Source organism: Symsagittifera roscoffensis, chromosome 7, assembly GCF_963678635.1.
Source record: "Symsagittifera roscoffensis chromosome 7, txSymRosc1.1, whole genome shotgun sequence".
NCBI classification, from domain to species: Eukaryota; Metazoa; Xenacoelomorpha; order Acoela; family Convolutidae; genus Symsagittifera; species Symsagittifera roscoffensis.
Window position 1 is genome coordinate 36,592,664 of NC_087068.1, and position 22,627 is coordinate 36,615,290.

Genomic DNA, 22,627 nt, shown 5'->3' on the forward strand with positions numbered 1-22,627 from the left:
TCTTTGTGAGTTATGATATTGTATGCTTTTTATATATTCTGAGAATACTTTTGAAAATTCTAAATCAAGGTCGTCTGTTTGAATTACATATTTGCTGTGATTCTGGTTTGGTGAGCTGAATTCTATAGAGTAGATTCCGTATTGTTGTGTTAAGTTACATATATCTTTCAGATAATGATCGATAATTTGTCTTTTGATTTTTACATCTGGGAATTCTGTTTTACATGGGCTGATTCCGGGTTCAAACAAATTTAAGAGTAAATTCTTGCAAAATATATGCTGTCCTCTATCATCGGTTGCATCTACAATGAAGGGGAAGATATCATCATCATCTGGACTTTCTTCACTTGGGGTGTGCGTTGAGCTCATTTTTTCGTTTGATGACTGTTAATATGTAATTATCGATGTGTCTAATTGGTTGATTCCAATTGTTTAAGTGTACTGGTTTGTGTTTATATTGCTTTTTTATTCTTCTTTTTCCTCTTTTTGATGAATTTGAAGTTGTTTCTGAGTCGGAAAAATATAATTGATCGTGAATGGGGCAATTTTTATCTATTGATTCTTTTAATTTATAAAGTTCGTCTAAACTGCTGGTTTCTGATTCTGAAAATGCGTTTCGGTTTTTGGAAAATCTTTTTCGTGTTATTTGTCTTTGTTTGGTTATTATTTTTCTTTTTCGTGTTTGTCGTTTTGTTCTAATATATCCAACTGTTTGTGTATGAGGTGTGATTACAAGGTCGTATTTTTTGTTATCTATCTCACAATTGTGTAAAACGATTGTTTGTTTATTTCCTAGGTTTTTAAATGACATAAGGTTTAGGATGACGGATGCAAAAGGTTGTTAAATGATTTCTATTTTCTTAGACTGTTAGTCCTTACGATTTTTTGGTTAGCTTAACCTGGGTCTATTTGTTCAGGGTTGGAGAGAAAAGTATATCGATTCCGAAGAATGATTTTTTACTTTCTCGTGGCTAGTATAAGCTAAGGTGTTAACTTACTTAATCTTACTTAAGGGTAGTGATTGTGTTCAAGGGTTGGAGAATAGTAAATCGATCCACAAGGTTCAGGTATAATTAGAACGCGAGTAGTTCGTTAGATACTATTTTAAACTTACTAAGTCTAAGATTTATCCTGGGTCTGGTAAGAGGGGGGATCAAGTGAAGGATGAATAACCGAAGTTCTTCACTGTTTATCCTAATTTGAATGATTAGTTTTGTTCAAAAATTTCTATTAGTCCTGGGTTTGTAGAAAGGGTTGGATAGTGAATCGACGTTTGAGGTCGTTAGACACTAGCTAAGTGGGTGGGGGAGAACAAAATTGTTCTTTTTGATCCAAGGATAGGCCTTGATGATCAAGTTTTGAATTTAATTAAATAGAAAATGAATTAAGATCCAAGGATAAGCCTTGATGATCTGGTTTTAAAATTAAGTGAATTTAAGTTTAAAATGGTTTAAATTTGTGTAAAGAAAAGATCTAGTGTTTTTATGATATTAGTGAGCTTATGAATGCTGTTATGTTTAGGTGATGAAGCTGGAACAACAGGATGATTTATGATTACTAACCGTTTATTGTCATGCTACTAATTTTTATTTTGATTTTTCAATAAATATTTTTCAAACATGTTTTGTATATTACTGCAGAATTTAGGAAAACGATCTGAGATCTTTTTATCAATCGTTATTGTATATTAATAATTTTGTTTAGCGCCTGAAATGATTATGAAGATTGACTTCAATATTTTATGTTTGCGAATGAAAATCTAAATTCATTGCTAATAAAATTCTAAATACAAAAGTTTGTGTTGGCTTTTGCCGAACTATCATATAACTATATGGTAAGTTTCTACTTTGTCGTATGTCGTCTCTGGTTCGTGGTCTTCTTCCAATTCCGGGTAGTTCTGTTATCGTTCGGAATATTGGCTCTGATCTATTGAGTCGTAGAGACATTTCGATTAAATTATCGTCGTATAACATTTTGTAAATGTTTTGTCTAATTTCAAATCTATTATTGGTTAATTCTAAGCTACTAAGGTCTTGTTCGAGACTTATGGTCGCACCAGATGAGTTAGGACCGATGTGGTTAACTCATAGAGTAATTTCGGATAGGGTGCACCGTCTGCTCGTCACGCTATCTTATTTTCGGCCGGATAGATTCGTGCAACTTCTTAGTCTAATACCGATCCTAATCTTACTCTTATACTTATCTAGTCTCAGGTTGTTTAACTAGTCTCTGCTAGGCTCAATAGATCTAGGGTATACTGGTTTATTGCGGCTGCTGAAGTTCTCGGGAGAGTCCAACTAATTTCTAAGTTAAATTCAAATCTCTCTGGTGCTGAAATTACAAGTAATTTCAGCACTTACAAATAAGTGGATTGTTAGTCAGATGGATCATGATTGGTTAATATTAAATACTTTACATTGGTAAAATATCTAATTTATCCAATCATAAAATGTAGTTTAGATCAGGTTCCAAAAGTCAAATGAAATTTGGTCGCTTCTAATCTATTTTTTTTTTTGCTGTCACGTCTTTAAATTTTGAAATACGGCTTTTTTAATGGCAAATTGTTAGCTCAGTTCTATTTTTATTAAAAGTAAAGACACTGTTGATGCTAAATTATTGAAATGTTGCAAGGGTTGATTAAAAACCCAACGATACTAATGATACTGTAGTTCAATTGCAAATTAGACTATAACTTCTACAAAATATACTTAATGATACAGAGCAATATAGTTGAAACATTGGGTTTACTTTGCAAAATTTTCATTACATTCCGGGAGTGTTATCCAATCTGGTCTTTTTCGAGGATGCCATGAGTGTGGTGCTGAACAGCTACCACTTTGAAGCATGCCAGTCGTTTGGCCTCGTGAGTCTAAAGAAAAATGCATGTTTTTTTCGAGTTTTGATTTTGTAGATTTTAAGGCTCTAAAAGCAGCAATGGAAGTTTTTCTTGCACTTTATGAATAGAGAACAGGTATCACAACCTAAACAGCGTTGATTCTTAAATGATTGATTTTTCGTGTGGCGTAACTTTAGAAATAACACGGTAGTCTACAGTTCTGCCCCTCAAGTTTTTTGTTTCCAAACAGGATGGAGGGTTTCAAAGGCCTAACTTAATTGATAGGAAGGACGCTGATCAAATATAGAGGACTACCGTGCGAAGACTATGATGGCGAGGCAGTAAGAAATACAGTTTAAAAAATTCTCGAGTGGTTAAATGATACTCTAAACAGTTTTGCCCGCGATCGCAAAGATTCAACGGCAAAACGCGATAAAGAAACAACACAGACAAAACGTTAAAAGAGATCAGCGGAGTGATTCTATTTAGTTGAACGGGTTTTGTAGTTTTAGCCTAAGTTATATGGACAATTTTGCTATAATTAAACTTGATGACATCAATTCACAGGCAGTTGCATCTGGCTAGACACAGAGAATAAGCAGTGCAGAATTTGGAAGTTTGAGGTTTCTTTTGGTCAACCTATAATACTTTGCTCAATGCATTTTCATTGAGTCAGCTGAAGATGTCGATAAGCTGTTGGTGCACAGTATTGGTACTTCTCCCAGAGAGAGATAATTCATTTCATATTTTGGGTTACAGTTCCGGCGCTGCCAGCTGGTATTCTGTCTATAAATAATGTCATCAAGTGTTAATATAACAAAATTGCCCAATTAATTTAGGTTGAAACTAGCAAGATTGTTGAATTGAATCTAATCGGACAGGATTATTTTATGGTTTCAATGTATAAAAAACGTTGTAGGTTTTTTGACAGCTCAATCCAAAACTAGCAACTTCATTATTTTTTCTTTTCAGGGTTTCAGACTTCTCATGTTTACGGTTGAGAATATGTGTCATAAAGGATTGGAACAATTCTTAACGATGGGTGTCTACGATTTTTTATGAATTAAAAAGATTTGAAAGTTAAGGACTAGACTACTCGTATCAGGGCGAAGCCCTGAATGTTCCGACTGCCTTTTAATGTTTATGGAGCAGTAATAACAAAAAATTAAATGAGTTACAACAAAATGAAATTTTTTTCCCTCTCAAATTTGTATTTTTTCTTTATGAAAATCATCCCCCCACAGGCCATATTAAGTACAAAAGGATAGGTTTCGCTCCTTGTAACAAATCAATTATGGCCAATAAGCTTCTTTCAACCAATTTGGAACAATTTCTAAGACAGATTAAGCAGTAATAACATTAAAAAATTTAATGAATTAAAACGAAATGAAATTTTTTTTCTCCAAAATTTGATTTTTTTTTATAAAATCATCCCCCCACACGCCATATTAAGTACAAAAGGATAGATTTCGCTCCTTGTAACAAATCAATTACGGTAAATAAGCATCTTTTAACCAATTTGGAACGATTTCTAAGACGGATTAACTCTCCGCTTACACGTTACTAGCGCGAAATATATCGCGCGTTAATTGTCCCAAATTGGCCAAAATGGCACTCTTTAAACCCCCGTAACTTTACGCTAAATGATCACAGGTAAAATATCTTTTCAATTTTAAGCTCAAGACAACAATACCCTTCGAATGATATAGAAAAATTCCGTCAAAAATGGCTAAATAAAAAGTCAAATTTGTCTGAAGAAAAAAAAACCACCCCGAGCACAAATATTCCGTTACTTTCGTATCGAAAGTCGGAACAATAAAGCTTTCGGTAAAAAAACACAATTTTAGAGCTGAATTTTAAGCCGGGCCTGAGTTTGAGGCCCGGTCCCGGCCCGGTTGGATAACAAAAATTTCAAGTTGATGGCCGTTTTTAGTGAAAAAAAAAATTCCAAACAAAATTTAAATTGAAATTCAAATGTGAAAATTAAAAAACCGTAATTTTAAAAAATCCATTAGCTGCAGCCGACCCTAGCATTGCGATTTGGCTGACTTTTGCCGCAGAAAGAAAGGCACGCTTGGCTGTCCGGATTTGCAGAGGTGCGTACCCACGGAGCCGCATTCCCGGATAGCCGAAAAAACTAAATATCTCCGGTTTGAGTAATTAAAGCAATTCGTCACAAAATTTGATTGGCCAATAAAAATCATTCAATTTCCGCAGACCAGTAGCCACAAAAACTGCGAATAAATTAAAGAGATTTGATTGGTTGATACTATTAATCTCATTGAATAAATTAACTACAAATGTGCGACTACTTTTTAACGCATGATTTTTTCTAATTTTATTTGTTAAGCTTTATTTAAAGTGAATTGGAACAAAGTAATGAAATTAAACCAGACAAGATAACGAAATCAGATCAACTCGTTAAGCAAATTGATATCGGTAACGCTCAAATAATATTAAAAATTATGAGCAAAATTTCTGAAAATACCTTTATTTCTAGTCATACTGTTTCCAATATAACTAATATTAATTTTTTTTTCAAGATAGCTCACATCCCAACCGTCAAAACTTAGTAATCGACGGCTTTCTTTTCCGGAAAAATAAATCAACTAATAAAAACATTTACTTTATTTGTTCCGAAAAAACTTGCAAAACCCGTGTAACCTTAAAGTCAGGTTTGACCCGAATTATTTCGCCACCGTATCCGAATCATTCCCATGAACCAGCCGATTAGCAACTAAAAAAAAGCAATTCAAAGAAAAAGTAATTGAAGAAATGAAAAAAAAATCCTGCGCTAACAATGAAAACGGCGTACGAAAAAACAATCGAAAAATACAATCACGAGATAATAGTTCCATTCAATAGTTAGCGATCATCTCTTTCTCGCGCTCGAAAAAACTTTTACCGGCAATTCCACACAGCATTCAGGCTGTACAAATTTCACCAGAATGGGCGAAAATTTCTTCGGGAAAACATTTCTTGCTTTCAAATGATACGAAAAATGGCGTGACAATTTTTTCGACGAAAAAATTTATGGAGCGGCTAGCTTCCTGTGAGACTATTTTGTGTGACGGTACATTCAAGATTGCGCCAGACCCATACTTTCAAATTTATACAATTTTTGGTGACTTTAAAAATTGCCAGATTCCATTAGTGTTTGCTCTTCTTACTGGGAAGACAAGCGACCATTACAAAGTTATGCTTAATATTCTTAAAGAAAAAATGGAAAAAATAGACAAAGTTTTCAAACCAGATAATATTTTGTATGATTACGAAAGTGGATTTAAAGCAGCTGTGGCAGAAGATTTTCCAGAAAGTCGCCATATTGGCTGCTATTTTCATTTTACACAAGCACTTATCAAAAAGTTACGTTCACTTGGCCTCATAACTGCCTACAGATTCAATCAAATATTCAAAAAGCAAATGAGAAAAACTTTCGCCCTCGCGTTTTTGCTAGTAGCGTTAGTGCGAAATTATTATCGAACTTTTGTGAACTCGCCCAAGTTTTTGGCTTTGAAAACTCGTTATCCAGAATTGCAAAAATTTACAGAATATTTTGAAAAGATTTGGCTGGATTTTTTTCCGATCAAATTCTGGAATGTTTTTGATAGAGAAACAAACTTCCGAACCACTAATTGCTGTGAGGGCCGGAATAGTCGGTGGAACAAAAAAATTAGGAAGAAAATGTTCGATTTGGCTTACAATTAAGCAATTGAAAACTGAAGAATTTTTTGCGAAAGAAGCAATAAAAATGTTCAAATCGGGTCAAGATTCACCGAGACAATCCAAAAAATTAAGAAGAGTGAATGGCCAAATAACAGCACTCAAACTGTCTTTTCAAAAAAGAAATCGTAATATAAAGGACTATTGGTCTGGTGTTTCAGTTGTTTCTGCTTTGTTATAACTTTTTTAATATTCAACATAATAATCCATAATTGTAATATTGGACGTAATAATAATCTAATTGAGTAATATGAACAATTGTTTTAAGGCTATGCGTGATTTGACTTTTTTCGGCTATCCGGGAACGAAATTTTTTTTCGGCTACCCGGGTATTCGGCTCCGTGACATGCCACCTTTGCAAAGCCCTGCTGAAGCGGCATCCTTGATCGCGGCTGTTGCCCAGGGAACCAGCTCGTCCGAAACGAAAGTGGAAGTTGTTTGCATTTTTTAGAAAGCAGTTTTTGCATGCTGCGATTCCGCGTTTTGAAGCTTCTTCAACGGTAACTGACTGAAAGGTTGTAAAGTTTCTTCAATAGTAACCGACTGAAATTGGAAAGCAATTTTTGCATGTTGCAATTCTAGATTGTAAATGTTCGTCAATGGTAACTGACTAAAAGAACTGCCAAAAATTTGCCTTGCATTTGCCTCCCTTGTGGGTACGCTTGACGCGATCCGAAAGTGACCTCAGGAGATGGGTAATGTAACAATAAGGAATAGTCAGAATCAACTGAAACTGAGCAGTACCAGGTGAAAGCGATGGAGTGATGTTCGTAAAATGCGTGTGATTTATAAAGTCTATCACACAGGTGTTATTGAGTCTCGGTGCAGCAAGCTGTCAATGCATCAAAAGGTGCCAATTGGCTCAAAAAAGTGTTAAAAGATGTAAAAGAAGGGCTAGAGGTGTGAACGGCAGCCTCGACAGGTGTGAAGTGGAGCGGCAAAAGGTGTGAAGTGAAGTCAGAAAGTTGTTAACAGAAGTGTGAAAGGTGTGAACTCTTGAAAGTCAATCCCGGGCCGGCTGCTGATCCTAAAACCGAGGCCCGAGCACGGCCCGGGCCCGGTTCCAACTCTGACTTTAAGACTGTATAACTTTTAAAAAGAAAACTTTCGATTTCAGTTGGTTCTGTTCAAAATGCATGACTTTAAAAGAGTTAATTTCGGAATATCAATCTTATTTTAAAAATTCGACCGTAAAACTTCCAAAAGTTTGAAACTTTTCAGCATTGTTGACGGCTTGAATCGGTCGAGAAATAAACTTTGATTACTACTTAGCCTTTCGGGGTTTTAATGTGCAATTATACCAATCAAATTGATTCTCATTCAACCACAATTGTTCATTAATTCTAGTTTGTTATTAAACTAGAATAGTTTTTTTTTATAAATGAGGAAATTGCATTGATCCCCGAAACACGATCTTTTCAGGCAATTTTTCAAGCAACCAAAAACAATTTGTTTGACAAGCGTTTCCGTTACAAAAAAGTAAATAGGCTTCCACCTGTTTTCAAAAATGCGAAATTTTTCACCAGTTTTAAATCATCTTGCATTGATGCATTTGAACTAAAGGACCTAGCCATGCAATCGCTCACTCATTTCGAAGCACAATTCAATATTAGTGTAATAAAGTTCAAAGTCATTTTTAAATTATGCCCTATTCATACATAGCGAACTCTGTCAACCCAGAACAGTTACGTTTATGAGTTAACAAAATGCCAAAATTGACTAAATGAACTACGCTAAGAGTTATTTTCAGGTACCAAAAAAACCTAAGGATTTGACACTACGATATAAAATTCGACGTGTTTCAAAAATGGGCCAAACTGTGTATTTTATGAAAGGAAATGAAAGCAGATTGCTCATCAGGCTTGAAATCATTAAAACGGTTAAATTCTTTTGCTGTTTGGAGTCCACAGAAAAATGGCTATAACATAACACGGCTCCGAAAGCGAAGCTCAGTTTTGCTCTTTTGACTCTTTTCTTTGATATTTCCGCCCATTGCGGGCTCCACGAAACAACAAATGATCCAACTAAACTTACGTTACAGTCATTTGTTATTCTGATTTTCGAAGAAAGTGAGGAATATATATGCCCGTTTTTTTGTATGCAGATCAATTTTAGAAAAGTTGATTTCGTATGGGCATCGATCCGAAAATCTTGGTATATTCAAGCAAAAGTGTTTGCACTTGGTATAATGTTTTGATAATTTATGGAGCCTCAGTTTAAACTATCATAGAAAAATACAATTAATATCTTAAGTTTTATTTCAAGTCGATATCATAAAAACCAAAAACCTGTAAGCCGAATTCCAAAAATTGAAAAAAGAAGGAACAAAGGAACTAAACCAAACTGGAGTAGGCAAGTTTACCAGGAAGCCATTGGTGTATTTCAAGCTTAAGGTATTTTCAAAAAGCAGAAATTTGCGAAAAATTGGAGAGCATAATGATTGTAAATCCGTAAAATTTACAAGCAAATGAATCAAAAAAGCAAAATTTGAGGAACAAAAAAAAACTTTTTTCTTTTCAATGATTTCGAAAAATGCAAAACGTTTATTCACAAAACCTCATAACTCACTCACATCTAGCATTAGGACTTTACAAATGGCCACCAGAATTTTAAAAAATAGAACCTTCAAAAAAGTACCACTTACAAGTAGGAAACAGTGAGCTCATCCAGAACAAAAATTGGACTAGGAATGAAGTCGTAAGAACCTCAGTTAAAACTATCATAGTTAAACACAACTGATAGTTTTTGCTTTATTTCAAATTTTTGCTTTATTTCAAAATTTAAAGTCTCATAATGCTTACTTTTAAGTAATATGCAAAATGCTCTAGCATGAACCTTTAGCTTTGAAAATTGTGTTTTGAACTCAAAATATCGAATAGTAAAAGCCTTTGCAGATTTCTTTTTGAAAAAATTATATCGAAGGTAGCAAAACTCAGACTTCATGCACAAAGGTATAAGAAAACTTAGCATTTTTGTCTGTTAACTTTTCTGCGGAAAAGAATTGTTCATTTAGCGTTAAATTGGTAACGTGTATCCGATTAGCTCATTCTATAAATAACAATTTCTACTATCAGCTAAATTACATTATCCTTTCAACTTCCTAGTTTTTGAGTTAAAATTCCTCGGGTAAAGGTTGATCGTTTTTTTTTATCACATTTTCACGTGCGAATTCTATAAACTAGTTTTTTTACTAGTACCCTATTGCAATACCCTTGCTTGTCACAAGAATAATTGAAGTTGAAAAGGAAAGATCCTTCGATATGGTTAACATAGCCATCTCCTCTCCTCATCAAATCAATGGTATTTGTCGACCTTCCCTCAAATTATTTACTGCTGAGTAACAGGACTATAGCGCTTACCTTACTAAGCGTATTTCCAAGCAACTTAGATCAAAATCTGAAGTTTGACTGGTAAATAGGGCAGAATCTTTTGTGCTGCAAGGACCGAATAGCTGAAACTAAAAAGTAGTCATTCAGCATTGAGTATGCGAAAGCCTCAAGGAAAGAAAAATAACAGAAGACACTAACCAAAGTTAGCCAAGTTAAGTGCCATCGCAGCCGAGTAAAGTTCAGAGACAAAAACGCTGTTAACAAAATCCACTGGCGTTTATCGACGCGGAAAGGGTTAATTGATCAAATCTAGTTTAGATTGCGTTCCTTTCAGTGTAACAACCATCAGCAAATAGAAGCTTGTAAGTTTTATACGAGTCTGATTGGTTGAAACTGTTGGGGAATTGTTTCTTCTGTGATCAGCCCCCTTGACAGGCTACCAAAACATAAGTTTTCGTTTGCTTTCTATTTTCATTGGAAAGATGCGTCAGGACACTCCTAAGAATATTCTTCAGTTTTAAGGGTCAACGACTGAAGCGACGTAAAGCAGTTATTAATTAGTCCGCGAAATTTCCGAAATGATTCGTGCAATTTTGCCGTTGTGCGTTTACTTTAGAACTAGCCGAAAAAATGGTAAATTTTTTAGTTTTTCAAGTTTGGCAATGGTAGCACGAATCTTCTGAGCGAAACCTAGCAAGTTTTACTCATGCAACAGAGAAAATCATATAAAACAATTTCTCGAACTCAATTCTAGCAATGAACAAAAGATATATAATATTATTTAAAACTAAAACAAACCAAGAATTAAAAATGTGTCAAAAAGAGTTCCAATCAGTCTATTGAATCAGTCGCGTCTGTTCATGAAGCTGCCCACATTTGCCCAGTGAGTCTTGGAGTGGGCCAGTTTGTTCAGGTTTTTCTCTGTGTCTGTTTTGCCCCACGCACCCAATGGGACCACCAAAGCCGTGGAATTATCATCTGACCCGTACTGCAGTGCAATGTCTGTTAGGAGTCTAAATAGGGTAAAAATAAAACAGAAAAGCAAGTATTTAGAAAAAGTGGAACTATTCGCTAGAGCACTGTGGAGCGTTGCATTCAGGTTTCAAACGCAAAAATGACACATCAAACGAGAAAAGGTTGTCTAGCTGAAAAGACAGCTATTTCTTTCAAGCAAAAAAAAATGATGATTGATAAAAGTGTTAAAACGAGATTTCTTGCGTCTTAAGCAAAATTAATTTGAAAAGCACTTTTTAGAAGGGTTTGCCCAAAAAAATGTTTTTTTTTGGCGCGCGTTTTTTTTGCCATTCAAATTTAGAGTACAAAGCGTCTCTAGAAAAGAAAGGGAGTCCAAAAATGGATGAGAGTCACGAGTATGGAAGCAACCAAGAGTTCCAATTCCTGAGTTTTAAGAAGAATCATGAGCAAAATATATTTGAATAAGCGTCATTTCGTATAAAGATTTTGACTTTCAATTCACTGCATCGCATAGCCTGAAGGGCTAATATTTACCGACAAGAGTCTTGAGGATGCGCACAACTCATCACAATGTTGGCCATCTCCTGTTCTGACAGCACCTGGGAGACACCATCTGTCACTAACAACAGGAACTGGTCTTTGTGGTGTTTAATCTGAAACATTTTACCGATAAACATAGCCAAAAGAACATTGGAAAAATGTCAATGAAATCAAGACGTCTGAAAAAAATAACATACTTTTTGACACAGAGGCAAAACAGCAGCCCTATAAAGTGAAATAAGTTTTCATAAGGTAAAAATAAGCTTTGATAAGCCTTCTGCTGTGACGAATTCGATCCTACGACCAGGAGATTTAGAATCCCCTGTCTTCGCATCTGAGGCACGGTCCATTGACAGTTATTAAACACTAGCCACAAATAAAGCAGCTAATTATGCTAATAAATGGCCAATGCCATGCAGCAAAAGTGACACCAATTACAAATAGACTAGTTGCAATGCAACAAACTAAGTATCCACACTCACTTTTTATGTAAAAATTGGAAAGCATAAAATCTAATTATGTACTCAGAGGCGAAGCTGCGCTTCGCTCCATTTGCGATTCACAACCAGAAAACCGCAATATGAGGCCATTAAGTCGATATAATTTGAACCCGCAACCTATCAAGCTGAGAAAAAATAAAAGGCTGAAAAAATGTTGCCATGCAAACTTGCGCCATTATTTCTATCGGATTTATTTAGCTATTTGTGCAATCTGCAGTAAAAAAACCTGAATTTTTACTTGAAACAACTCGCCATTGCAAAAAATTGAGTTGAAAAAAATGCTTTAGAGAAGTGATATGTTTGGATTCGTGCTTACACGTGGTGAACTAACATGAGATTCGCTTAGTGTGTTGTTGGTATTGGTGTAATGGTTTATGAGAATTAGTTGTTTACCAAAATGAAACTTACTTGAAGGGAATTCGGAATCATAGCGTCGGTTAACATCAAAGGTTTAATTGCGAACATTTTTGCGACGCAAAACGAAATAACATGCAAGCTGCTAAATTCAGTTCATATTTGAACAGAAATGAACTTGCCGATAGTATAGACTTTGATTTGAGTTTGAAAACCAATCCGATCGGCATGATTCCAATTATTAACCAAAAATGATTAAATTTCTCCAAAATTGAACTTGATCTTGAAAGTAATCTTCCTAATAATAGATTAGACTAATTGGCTGAATTTGAATGAATTTTGGAAAAAAAACTGGTTGTGACTAAAACTTTGTTCGACCTAATCTAAGTTTTTTTCAAATGGCAATCATTTTAAAATAAAACTTAACTAATTTTTCCAACCATCTTAAGTTTGTTAATGTTTTTTGGAACTGTCCGCATACAACGCAATGTCTAAAGGGTTTGCCAGCCCTTAGTCTCAACCTAGTGTCCTACCAAAGGAGCGATTTTTCCGGGATTAAATTGCTGGAAACCGGATTTTTCAAATGCGAGTCATGACAAAAAAAAATATTTTACTTTGAAATATATACAAAGAACAAATGAACAAATGTTTAGCCATAGCGCGAAAGGAATGCAAATCAGTTCTCTTCGTAAACGTGCATAATATTCTGCACTTTTTCGTTTCGGACTCGGTATCTTTCTTTTTTTTTGTAAATTGGTGCCCGCTCGAGTCGTTTAAGAGACTAAGTGTTTGAAGGGAGGCAAGCTGGTTGGTTGTTTCGTACTCCTTTGTTAACCCGAGTTCCTCAACTTTTCTCATATAGTTATGAGATAAGATGAATAAAACATCCAGACAACTCTGGAAAGTTTTTTCGAAACGCTTTAAAAGCGGCCTGCTCGAAATCCAGCAAAAATTTTTCAGGTTTACTGTCCGGGTTAAGTTTTTAAGGGCTTCTAAGAAACGATGGTATGTTTTTTCCGTTTTAATCGGTAAGAAGGCATATATGCAAGCGGGGGTTATTTCTGAAAGACTAACAAGTACAGAGTAGAATTCAGAAAAGATTTTAGGAGTACCTTTGAAAGTTCCGTGAGCCAACCAAAAGTTTGAACTTTCGAGCACACGTATCATTTCTGGGTTGCTGAAGTTAAAAAAAATCCTTTCGTGATCATACTGACCACCGTCAAATCTTACAAAGTTCTCAATTAGCTCGAGTATTTCGAAATTTCTTGTCGCTGGTAAAACCTGTTCTCGCTGCTTGCACATGCGTTGTGCAGTTCGAACTAAATTTTCATTAGTTGGTAGGTAGGGCTAATTGAGTGGCAAGATTGTCTGTTATGGACTGGATTGCTGTGACGACTGCTACGGTCGGAGTATTACTCTCGCTCAGGTCCTTGATATTTTTCAAAACTTTTCCTGGTTTTCAGGTTTTCCTGTAGATATGTCGTGATTATGCTCACCCCATTTAAATGAAGTTTTCGCAATCCTTAGTTGTTGTTGCTCGGCATTTATGAGTCTGGTTTAGGCAGTTTCAATTAATAGTGGTTTTGCTCTTACGTTTAAGATAAAACTCCTGGCCTGATATCACTAATATTTGTTTGTCTTTGGAGGATAAAGTAAAATGGAAGGACGCTTTAAACATTTTAGCTCATAGAATGGTAAAACAATCGTTCAAGCGTAACGCAGTATGATTTTATGTACATTTTTTGAAATTCTTGCATTGCTTTCAATTAGCACCTTGTAGATTAGTTCTGTTTTAAACGCGCAAATGAGGGATTCAAATTCAGGCAAACTAATCGAAATGCGATTATTTTTGAGATGCTAGAGGCATCATGTAAATTAAGGCTGGCTTTTCAGGCCTCAATTAGTAGACCGAATTGGAATACTCCTGTACTTATAAAGAGGACTTAATATTAAACAAATTATCGGTAGTGAAAGGGAGTTATCGGTAGTAAAATTGTTATGGGGTTATCTTGTACGGGGTTATAAAGTAGGGGGTGTAAAATTTGGGGGTTAAATAGCGTGGGGTTAAAGAGTGGGACACCCGTCTGTACACAACCTTTATGATCTTTATGATAGATAAATTTCGACAAAACTACTCCGATTTCTGAAAACTTGATCAATAGCTAAATTCATTACGAGGCCAAACTGTGCACTGGATAGGCGCACAATTTTTTGTCTGTATGTTCCTGGATTCCAGAGACAAGTCTTTAAACATGTTAAAATTTTGTTAGAAGAATCGAGAAAATGAAAGAACCAAAGGAGAATAAAGGAAGCGTTCTTTTTGCGGAATCCGTTTACAATTCACAAAATGCACACTTTGCCCTCGTGATGATTTTTATTCAAATGAAAACTTTAAAAAAATACATTTTTGAAGCAGAATTTTTTTTGCCGTATTTGAAATTTCGTTATTGAACAGTGCATCGTATCGTACTTTCGATAGGTTAATTTGAATTGAACACCAGATTTGAATTGACCAGAAATCAAAAACCAAATAGCAAAAATGGCAAATCCAAAATTAAGTTAAAAGGCTTAAAAAAACTAGTAAGAATTAGCCAACTAAGGGATTCAAACCATCGAGCTAGGGATAATGCATGATTATCATTGGACTTCCTACTGGTCCAACTTTTCTTGTTGCCTTAGGAAGTTTTTACATCATCTAATAGTAGCTACCAGGCGATTAAATAAAACAAGTTTAATAAAAACAGAAGGGTTGAAATGAGGGAATAAAGAGGTTCACGTTTAACAAATGTTTACCGGTAGAACGGTCCTTTGGATCTAAGAAGTTAACTTTTTTTTGTTTTCCGCTTAATGGGGTAACTAAAAACGGGCCGTGCTGGCTTAATGGTGTTCTCCCATACGATTGCAATTTGTATTTGTAAATTTTTACAAATAACTGAACTAGATATCTTTTGGAAACAATTTATTATGATTATTATTAAAGCTGGTGTAATTTATGCTACAAAATTCCACGACATTGAAGTTCAGTTAACATGGTTAGCACACATTTGTGCAAGTTATGTTGGAAAAAGTTATCTTCTAATAACACAAGCATTTGATTTAGCAAAGAAAGAGACGCATAGGAGACAGGCTAGTCATTTTTTGTTCTCAAAATGTAAAGACCAACATGAACAATAGCACAAATCCAATAAGTTGTCTTAGGATGACCACAGAGAATTTGAAGATACTAACAAGAGGAGATCGCCCTTAATTGACTGCGCCCCAATCATGAAGGTCTCACAAGAAAAGATCCTTAAAAAAAACGAAGTTTACTTTTGAATTGACCTTCTATCAATTTATTTCCCGTTTGGAAACTTTTGAACAAAACTTTTCTCCCTGTTGTTAACGCAAATTTCATCTAGTAGCCAGCCTGAGAGAAGACCTCCGTTGACTTCAAAAACTTTTTAAAGATAAGAACGTCTTAGTAATAAGTTATTTATACCTTAGGACGTTTCTAGATTCGACATTTGACGTAATTTTGGCCATTGAGTAAGTTTGTCAACATCACGTGACGAAAAATATTATGCAGCTACTCACTTGTATAGATTTGGTGGAGGGCGTTGAGGTAACTCCATTGATATGTAGTTGCAAGTCACCCAGACTACGCGTCATTGACAGTCGGGCATTCACGAGAAGCTGACCTACATAGAAAACAATCAAAACCAGGTTAGTTGCATCTTCGCTTCCAAGAGTATTCAGTGATACACAAAAAAACTGTGCAGATGAGACAACAGATGCGCCGATGACTGGTTTGATTGATTCATTGTGGCGGTAAACTGCAAATTCAAAACTCTGGAAAACCAAGCAACCATTGATTCTTTAATTCAGTGACACGCATTGCTCGACTTTTATCTTTTTTACTCTTGATTGAAATAGATACAAAATTTGATCAAACGTATAGAGGAAACCCGTTCGGTAAACTCATAGAAAATGAGAAAGGATTGATAACCATTCGAGTATTGATACTCAGAGTACATGATTCGTACTCAAGAAAAATGTACAAAAACAATTAGGAATAATAGGCTACCAGTTGACATCATAAGAGGCTAATAGGGTATCAGTTACGCCTTCACTAAAAGTGATTACTTTCAGCAGAGTCGTAATCTTTCTGGTAGGATTTAACGTAGAGTTAAGCTCTTTACACCCCACAACAATATCTGCTCCGTCGTCTGCCGTGTTTTGCCTTGTGTATTGTGCTGCCTGTAAAGTTGGGTTATGGTATTTTCTCAAGTCGTTGTCCAGAATCAGGAGAACGTTACTTGTGCCACTGCTGCTTGTTTGATCACTGAGGTATCACTTATTTCCATTCCGTTGCTGTTTTCCTCATTCAGCCTAGAGATCGGCTCCTTCTTCAGTTTCCTAAATGAGCTTTTGTGCTTCGAGAGCAAATCGGTGAATTCGTCATGAAATTCCACTCCATGACGTGTTGCTCGTAGTCTTTTTTGTTGTTGTTTGGCGTCATCCAGTTTGTTTTGGCCCAAAGATTCGGCAAAATTGTTTTTCGTACCACGATATCCTTGTTCAAAACTTATATCTTTGCGCGCATTTCTTGAACTGCTTTAGAAGGCATTATACACGCGTAGTGATGTGTCGACTGATGTCACGGGTCCTAACCAAATTGTCGTTTGCTATGTATCTGCGTGGATGATGTGGTTCTATGTTGTATTTTGTGTACAACCGTTTTACAAAGGTTACGACTGCACTAAAAGTAATCACCTTTAGCGCAGGCGTAACTAATGCCATATTTGCCTTTTATGATTCAAAGCCTATTTTATTCGAAATTAATTTTTTTGTACACTTGTATTGAGTACCAATCAGGAACGAGTATCAATACTGGAATGGATATCAATCCATTCTATTTATCTATGAGTTTAACGAACGGGTTTCCTCCATAAGTTTGATCAATTTTTCTATCTATTTCAATCAAGAGTAAAAGGTTAAAGTCGAGTAAATGCATGTCACTGAATTAAAGGATCAATGGTAATAATAATAACAAATTGTTTTCATATGAGAAATTATTCAATAGACATTTGTCAATTTACATAATTCTGATATGGAAGGACATCAAATTATCAGAACCCTTAATTAAGCAGTACAATTTCTAAGAAGTACTCAGAAGTTTTAACTGTAAAGTACTATCAATTTTCCAAACCCTACAACCCCCTTTCTTTCAGAAAAAAAAGATCTATCATTTCTTAATTATTTGTGATGTATAAATTGCTAAAATTATGGCAAAAAAAAGTGTTTAATTGACTATATTTAAGATTGCTGACTGTATCAGCAAAACCTGCAAAAAAAATTTGAATAAAATTGAATAGTTTTCTATTCAAAGAATCAAAGGTTGCTTGGTCTTCTGGAGTCTTGACTTTTCAGTTTACCCCCCTAATGAATCAGTCAAATCAATCATCAGTGCATTTGACTTCTCATCTACACAAAAACAATTCGAAGATAAAAAGCTAGAAAAAAGACGTCAAGTTAAATAACACAGAAACCGTAAATCAATTATATTTAAATCGCGCTGGATTACAACAGTCGTCCTCCTTACTAAATTTCCCTGCACCTGAGGGACCGTCCATTATAGAAAATTATAGTCTGCTATCATTACTAACTGCGACACACGAGCTGGCTTTATAACAATATATAAAATAGTATTTTCAGATTTTAAAAAAATATATAATAATAGCTCTCTTCAACATTGTTGAAGTCTAGGTATTTCGAAGAACTTAGCAGAAAAAAAATTATTTGCCCTATGTCTGCAATTACGGGGCAAATAATAGTTTCTGCAAAAAAACGTCTCGTTTACAAATATTCTACTTCCGTAATAAGATGACTCAACTGACCTATACTGTTTGATGCAATGAATCCTCCCCTCGCCTGGATTCGATCCTGCTCTGCCTGGTCGGAGGGGGAGATGGGCGTTGAGAGGATAGGCAACTCCCCCTCTGCACAACACGGCTGAGGAGTCCCCCACTGAGCCGACAACCAACTCCTGGCTGTTGCGCAACACAGCCACTACTGCAGTTGTACCACTTCGCAATACTATACAAGAAAAATCGAGATCTAAACTTTTCGCGATATTATTTTGGGATAAAACTAATTTAAATATCCATAAAAACTGCAATTTTAATGGCCTTGTTTCGGCCAATTTTAACTATTCAAAGTGAACCCCACGCCATGAAGGTCTCGCATCAATTTACAGAGTTCGCATACATAAAACAATATCAACATTAGACATAGCCAACTGACAGTTGGAAAAGAGCAATGAATGCAAGGAAAGAGAAAAATAAATAGCTTTTCTTAAAAAAACTTCAAATTTCGCATTTTAAAGAATAAATATATTCCCTCAAAGCTCTTTGAATTTCAGGAAAATTTTGCAAAAATGGATCAATAGGTAAATTTTTACTTGCACTGGGAAATCTAAACATTTAAATCCTCTTCGAAACTAGAAGACGATCACTTGGTGACCTTTACACTTTTGACAAAAAAAATCAGCCGAACTGCGACAAATCACATTTGCGCCAGAACAAATGTTCAGACTTTTCCTTATAAAATACAAAAAACCGCCAATACCTATATAAGAGTCTTCAATACGTTCATTACTCTTAACAAAGGAGATCCTCACCTTAAAACCTTAAATTTACCAATGGATTTATCTTTTATCGATTTATTTCCAATTGCCAAAAACTAATTCCTGAAAAGCAATTGAACTAATTTTGTATCAATTCTTGGTATAGCTTAAGAAATCCTCCAATGGAACCACCAGATGAGAAACTTTTTGCCGGATGGGTTCAACATGACTCGTAAATACGGAAGTAACTAATCCTTGCCCCCTTCCCCTAATGTTAAATATGCAGAAAACGGAAGGAGAATAGGGATTTTTGAATAGGTTAAATTGTATGGCTTTTAACACCTTCATATGGCAAGTCTCTGTACATATATTAAACCCCTACAGATATTTTTTCCAAAACAATTCAAATCAAGCTAATAATCAATGAACTAACAAGCGATAACTAACATCTTTCAAACAATTCGTAATTGCCGTCAAGTAATGCTGAGTAGAGAGAGCGACTGAAGAGATTGTTCACATCTACGAATGTCTGTTTGAGACACACTTGTATATTGTGACTGTACTTGAGCCAAGAGTGCAAATGAGTAGGAATCTTGTCCAGGGCAAAATCGGCCGCATCTGCTGACCCGTGTCCGTCGAAGATGGCGAAACAGAGACAGTTCTGGCCCAGTTTGTTCACACTTATTCTGTCCTCGTTGACCAGTCTTCTGCCCAGCACACTGTGCCAGTAGGCCAAGTCCTCTGTGATCTAGAATTATTCAACAGATTTCTTCCATGATTTTTTCAGGTCCCTTTTGCATGTCCCACGCAACTTAAATTTGTACAAAATCGGAGTTCAATAACAAGGCTCCCTGTGACATGGGCAATTCTACTAAGAGAGACTCCACATATAAAGTTTTCTGAAGAGCTTTCAAAATAAATCTGGTTTCAGGTGTTGCGATGAATATCACTGATCGACTGCAGAGAAATAATTTTTGAAAGCAGAAGTGAATTACTTACATTAGGTATGGGTCGTCCCTTCTTCACACTTTGTTCCATATTGAGGCCCAGATTGAATTGACCATCAGCTGACCAGCTGTTCATACTCTGCTGACCCATTCCCCTTCCCCATGCTCCAGTCAGGTGGGGATTCAATTTCACACCCCTCTTGGTCATCACTCCAATCAGAGACCTTGTCTTCATCTTCATGTCATAGTTACGAAGTGCATTCAATTAAATACACGTTGCAAATTTCTTCACTAATCATTAAGTTGTAGTCAAGTTCAGCTGTGTTTGATATTCAAGAAAACGAGATAAACGATTTGGGTTTGACCTCGGCATAATCTAACTGAAATAGAAACCAACTACATAATCAATCAATAACATGCTTGCCTAACTCGGAATACTTCTGAGCATGCTAAATTAACTCAATTATTGATACGTATAATACCATTGAGAACTCAATTTCCTCTAACACGGATTTTCAGAAAACTTCTCACTCCGTTACTGCGCACGAACCAAATGATTCATTCATCACGCCAAATATTTCTCGAAGTGTTTTTCGCATCGTAATCTTACTGAGATAGCTCTAACAATAATTGTCATCGTAATAAACTGAAACTAGCTAGCAATGAAACTAGCAAGTCTTAAGGGTCCCAACTATTATACACGTACCTGAACCGGTTCGCAAAATTTTTCTAAGCAAGAAATAATAAAAAAAAAAACATTTAAAAAACGTTTAAGCTATTTCATTGGTTCGAAGAACTGTAGATTGGTTCGAAGAAAGTCAACTTTCTCTCAGTAGGCCACTCAAACTATGAAACTTTTTGTACACTAAAAGGATTGGTAAAAAGTAAGTTATTCGAATCAGGCTATTCAAGCGATAATTTAAAAAAAATGTAACATTATTCTTTATGATGAATCGATGGGCAAAAATTCCAGTATCAATTGAGGTTGGGTTTGACAAAAGACCATGAAATGACACTAACACAATCCGCTATCGGATCGGGAATTACAAACTTTAAGCAGTTTTTTAAAAGTGAAAAAATTTCAAAAAACGCCATGTAGAAGCCTAAAAAAATTCAAGCAGCCATAGTTGGAGGCAGAATTTGCAAACCCCGAGAGTACCCTGACAGCAACCCACTATAGGGTTTAGAATGTTGAATTTCATTAAGTTATGCAATCAGAGATTTTTGGAAAAATTTTGAGTTGAGAACGTCAATTTTTCAAATTTTTGTAATTTTTTTAAATCTAAGTTTTTTTTTTGAAATTGTATGTCTAAAAAACTAAAACTTAATGGTTATTCATATTTCGAAGCCAATTTCATAACCCTTGGAAAAACCCTGGCAGCACCCTACAAGGTTGCTAATTTCAAATTATGTACAACGTTTTAAATCTAAATTTTTTTTTACAAATCATAGAAAAAATAGAAAAACGTCATATCTAGGAAGCCAAAAAAGAATTGAGCAGACATATTTCGAGGCAAAAGTTTTCCATCCCAAGGATTACTCAGACAGCACCCAGCTATAGGACAGGAAGTTTCAAATTTTGAAGGAAGTTATGAAAAAATCACTCAGTGAAAAAATCTTAAGCTAAAATATTTGACTAATCCATTTAAGAGGTGGATTTTGCAACGCATGAGAGAACTTTGACAGCACCCTAACATAAGGTTGCTTATTTAAAATTTTGAGAAGTTTTTTATATCTAAATTTGCACTAAAGTCTTCGAAAAATCATAAAAAAACGTCATATCTGGGAAGGCAAAAGACTTTGAGCAGACATACTTGATGTCAAGATTCGTGAATCCTGAAATTTTTCTGACAACCTCTCAGCATAAAATTCCTAAATTTAAGTTTTGGTAAGCAATTGCAACCTTTTGGAAAAACCTGAGAGCATATAACTGCAGGGTTGTGCATTTCAAATTTTGTGAAGTTTTTGTTAATAACTTCTTTGAAAACTTTGAAAGTACCAAAAAAATCGTCAAATCTCGGCAACTAATAGCATTTGAGCGGACACATTTGGAGAAAAGATTAAAAACTCCTGGCAGTATCCTCACAGCACCCCACTATAGGTTTAAGAATTTCAAATTTTGGCGTTAGTCATTCAAATCTCGAATAGAAACTGAAAACGTTTTAAAAAATGTAAAGACAATCTGTCTAGGCATTTGGCCTTGACCTAAAGAAAGATCTTAAGTTGATACTTATCCGGGTTTTGGACTGAAAAAAAGCATCTAGAATATTTCGATTTTCGATTAAGCGTTGTCCCCATTGCCTTTTGTTAATCATTGTACCCTATGAAAATCGCTTTTACATTGCGTCCATAGACTTTTTGGCGTTGCGCTTAAAAATAGAAGATAGATTGATCTAATAATACGCCTAGTATCATCAAGCGTTTTGTGGGATACAAAAAAAAACTAGACAAAAACTCAATCGAATTGAAAACGGTCATATTGATAGCCTTTAAAATTCGATTGCAAACGAAATCGCAAGCTTACAAAAATATCTAAAAGTGTTAAAAACTCCCTCAACTATAAGCAGTTACATTAATATTTAAGACCATGAAAAGGTAGGCATATTTAGAAGAATTTAGAGCGGGGCAGGCGAAAATTTGACACAGGCATATCTGCACTTTGCAAACACCAGCAATTAAATGGAAAAAGAGAGTTTAGACACAGAGGTGAAGTAGCACTTCGCCTACAGAAGCAAAAACATGATCGAAAACGCTACTGGTAAAAACTGCATTTTGAGTCTACAAAATAAGTGGCGCACGCCAATTATGAGTGTACATAA

General features: G+C 35.3%; 1 protein-coding gene across 1 annotated transcript; it reads right to left on the reverse strand.

Annotated features, from left to right (window-relative positions):
- Positions 1 to 10,631: 10,631 nt before the first annotated feature.
- LOC134850963 (protein phosphatase 1K, mitochondrial-like) lies at positions 10,632 to 20,184 on the reverse strand. The gene is given in 7 exon segments (XM_063866796.1): positions 10,632 to 10,901; positions 11,398 to 11,516; positions 15,831 to 15,934; positions 18,134 to 18,198; positions 18,200 to 18,332; positions 19,309 to 19,609; positions 19,861 to 20,184. Coding segments are annotated over 7 exon segments (1,080 nt in total). The 5' UTR covers positions 20,050 to 20,184; the 3' UTR covers positions 10,632 to 10,732.
- Between the last annotated feature and the right edge of the window lie 2,443 nt (positions 20,185 to 22,627).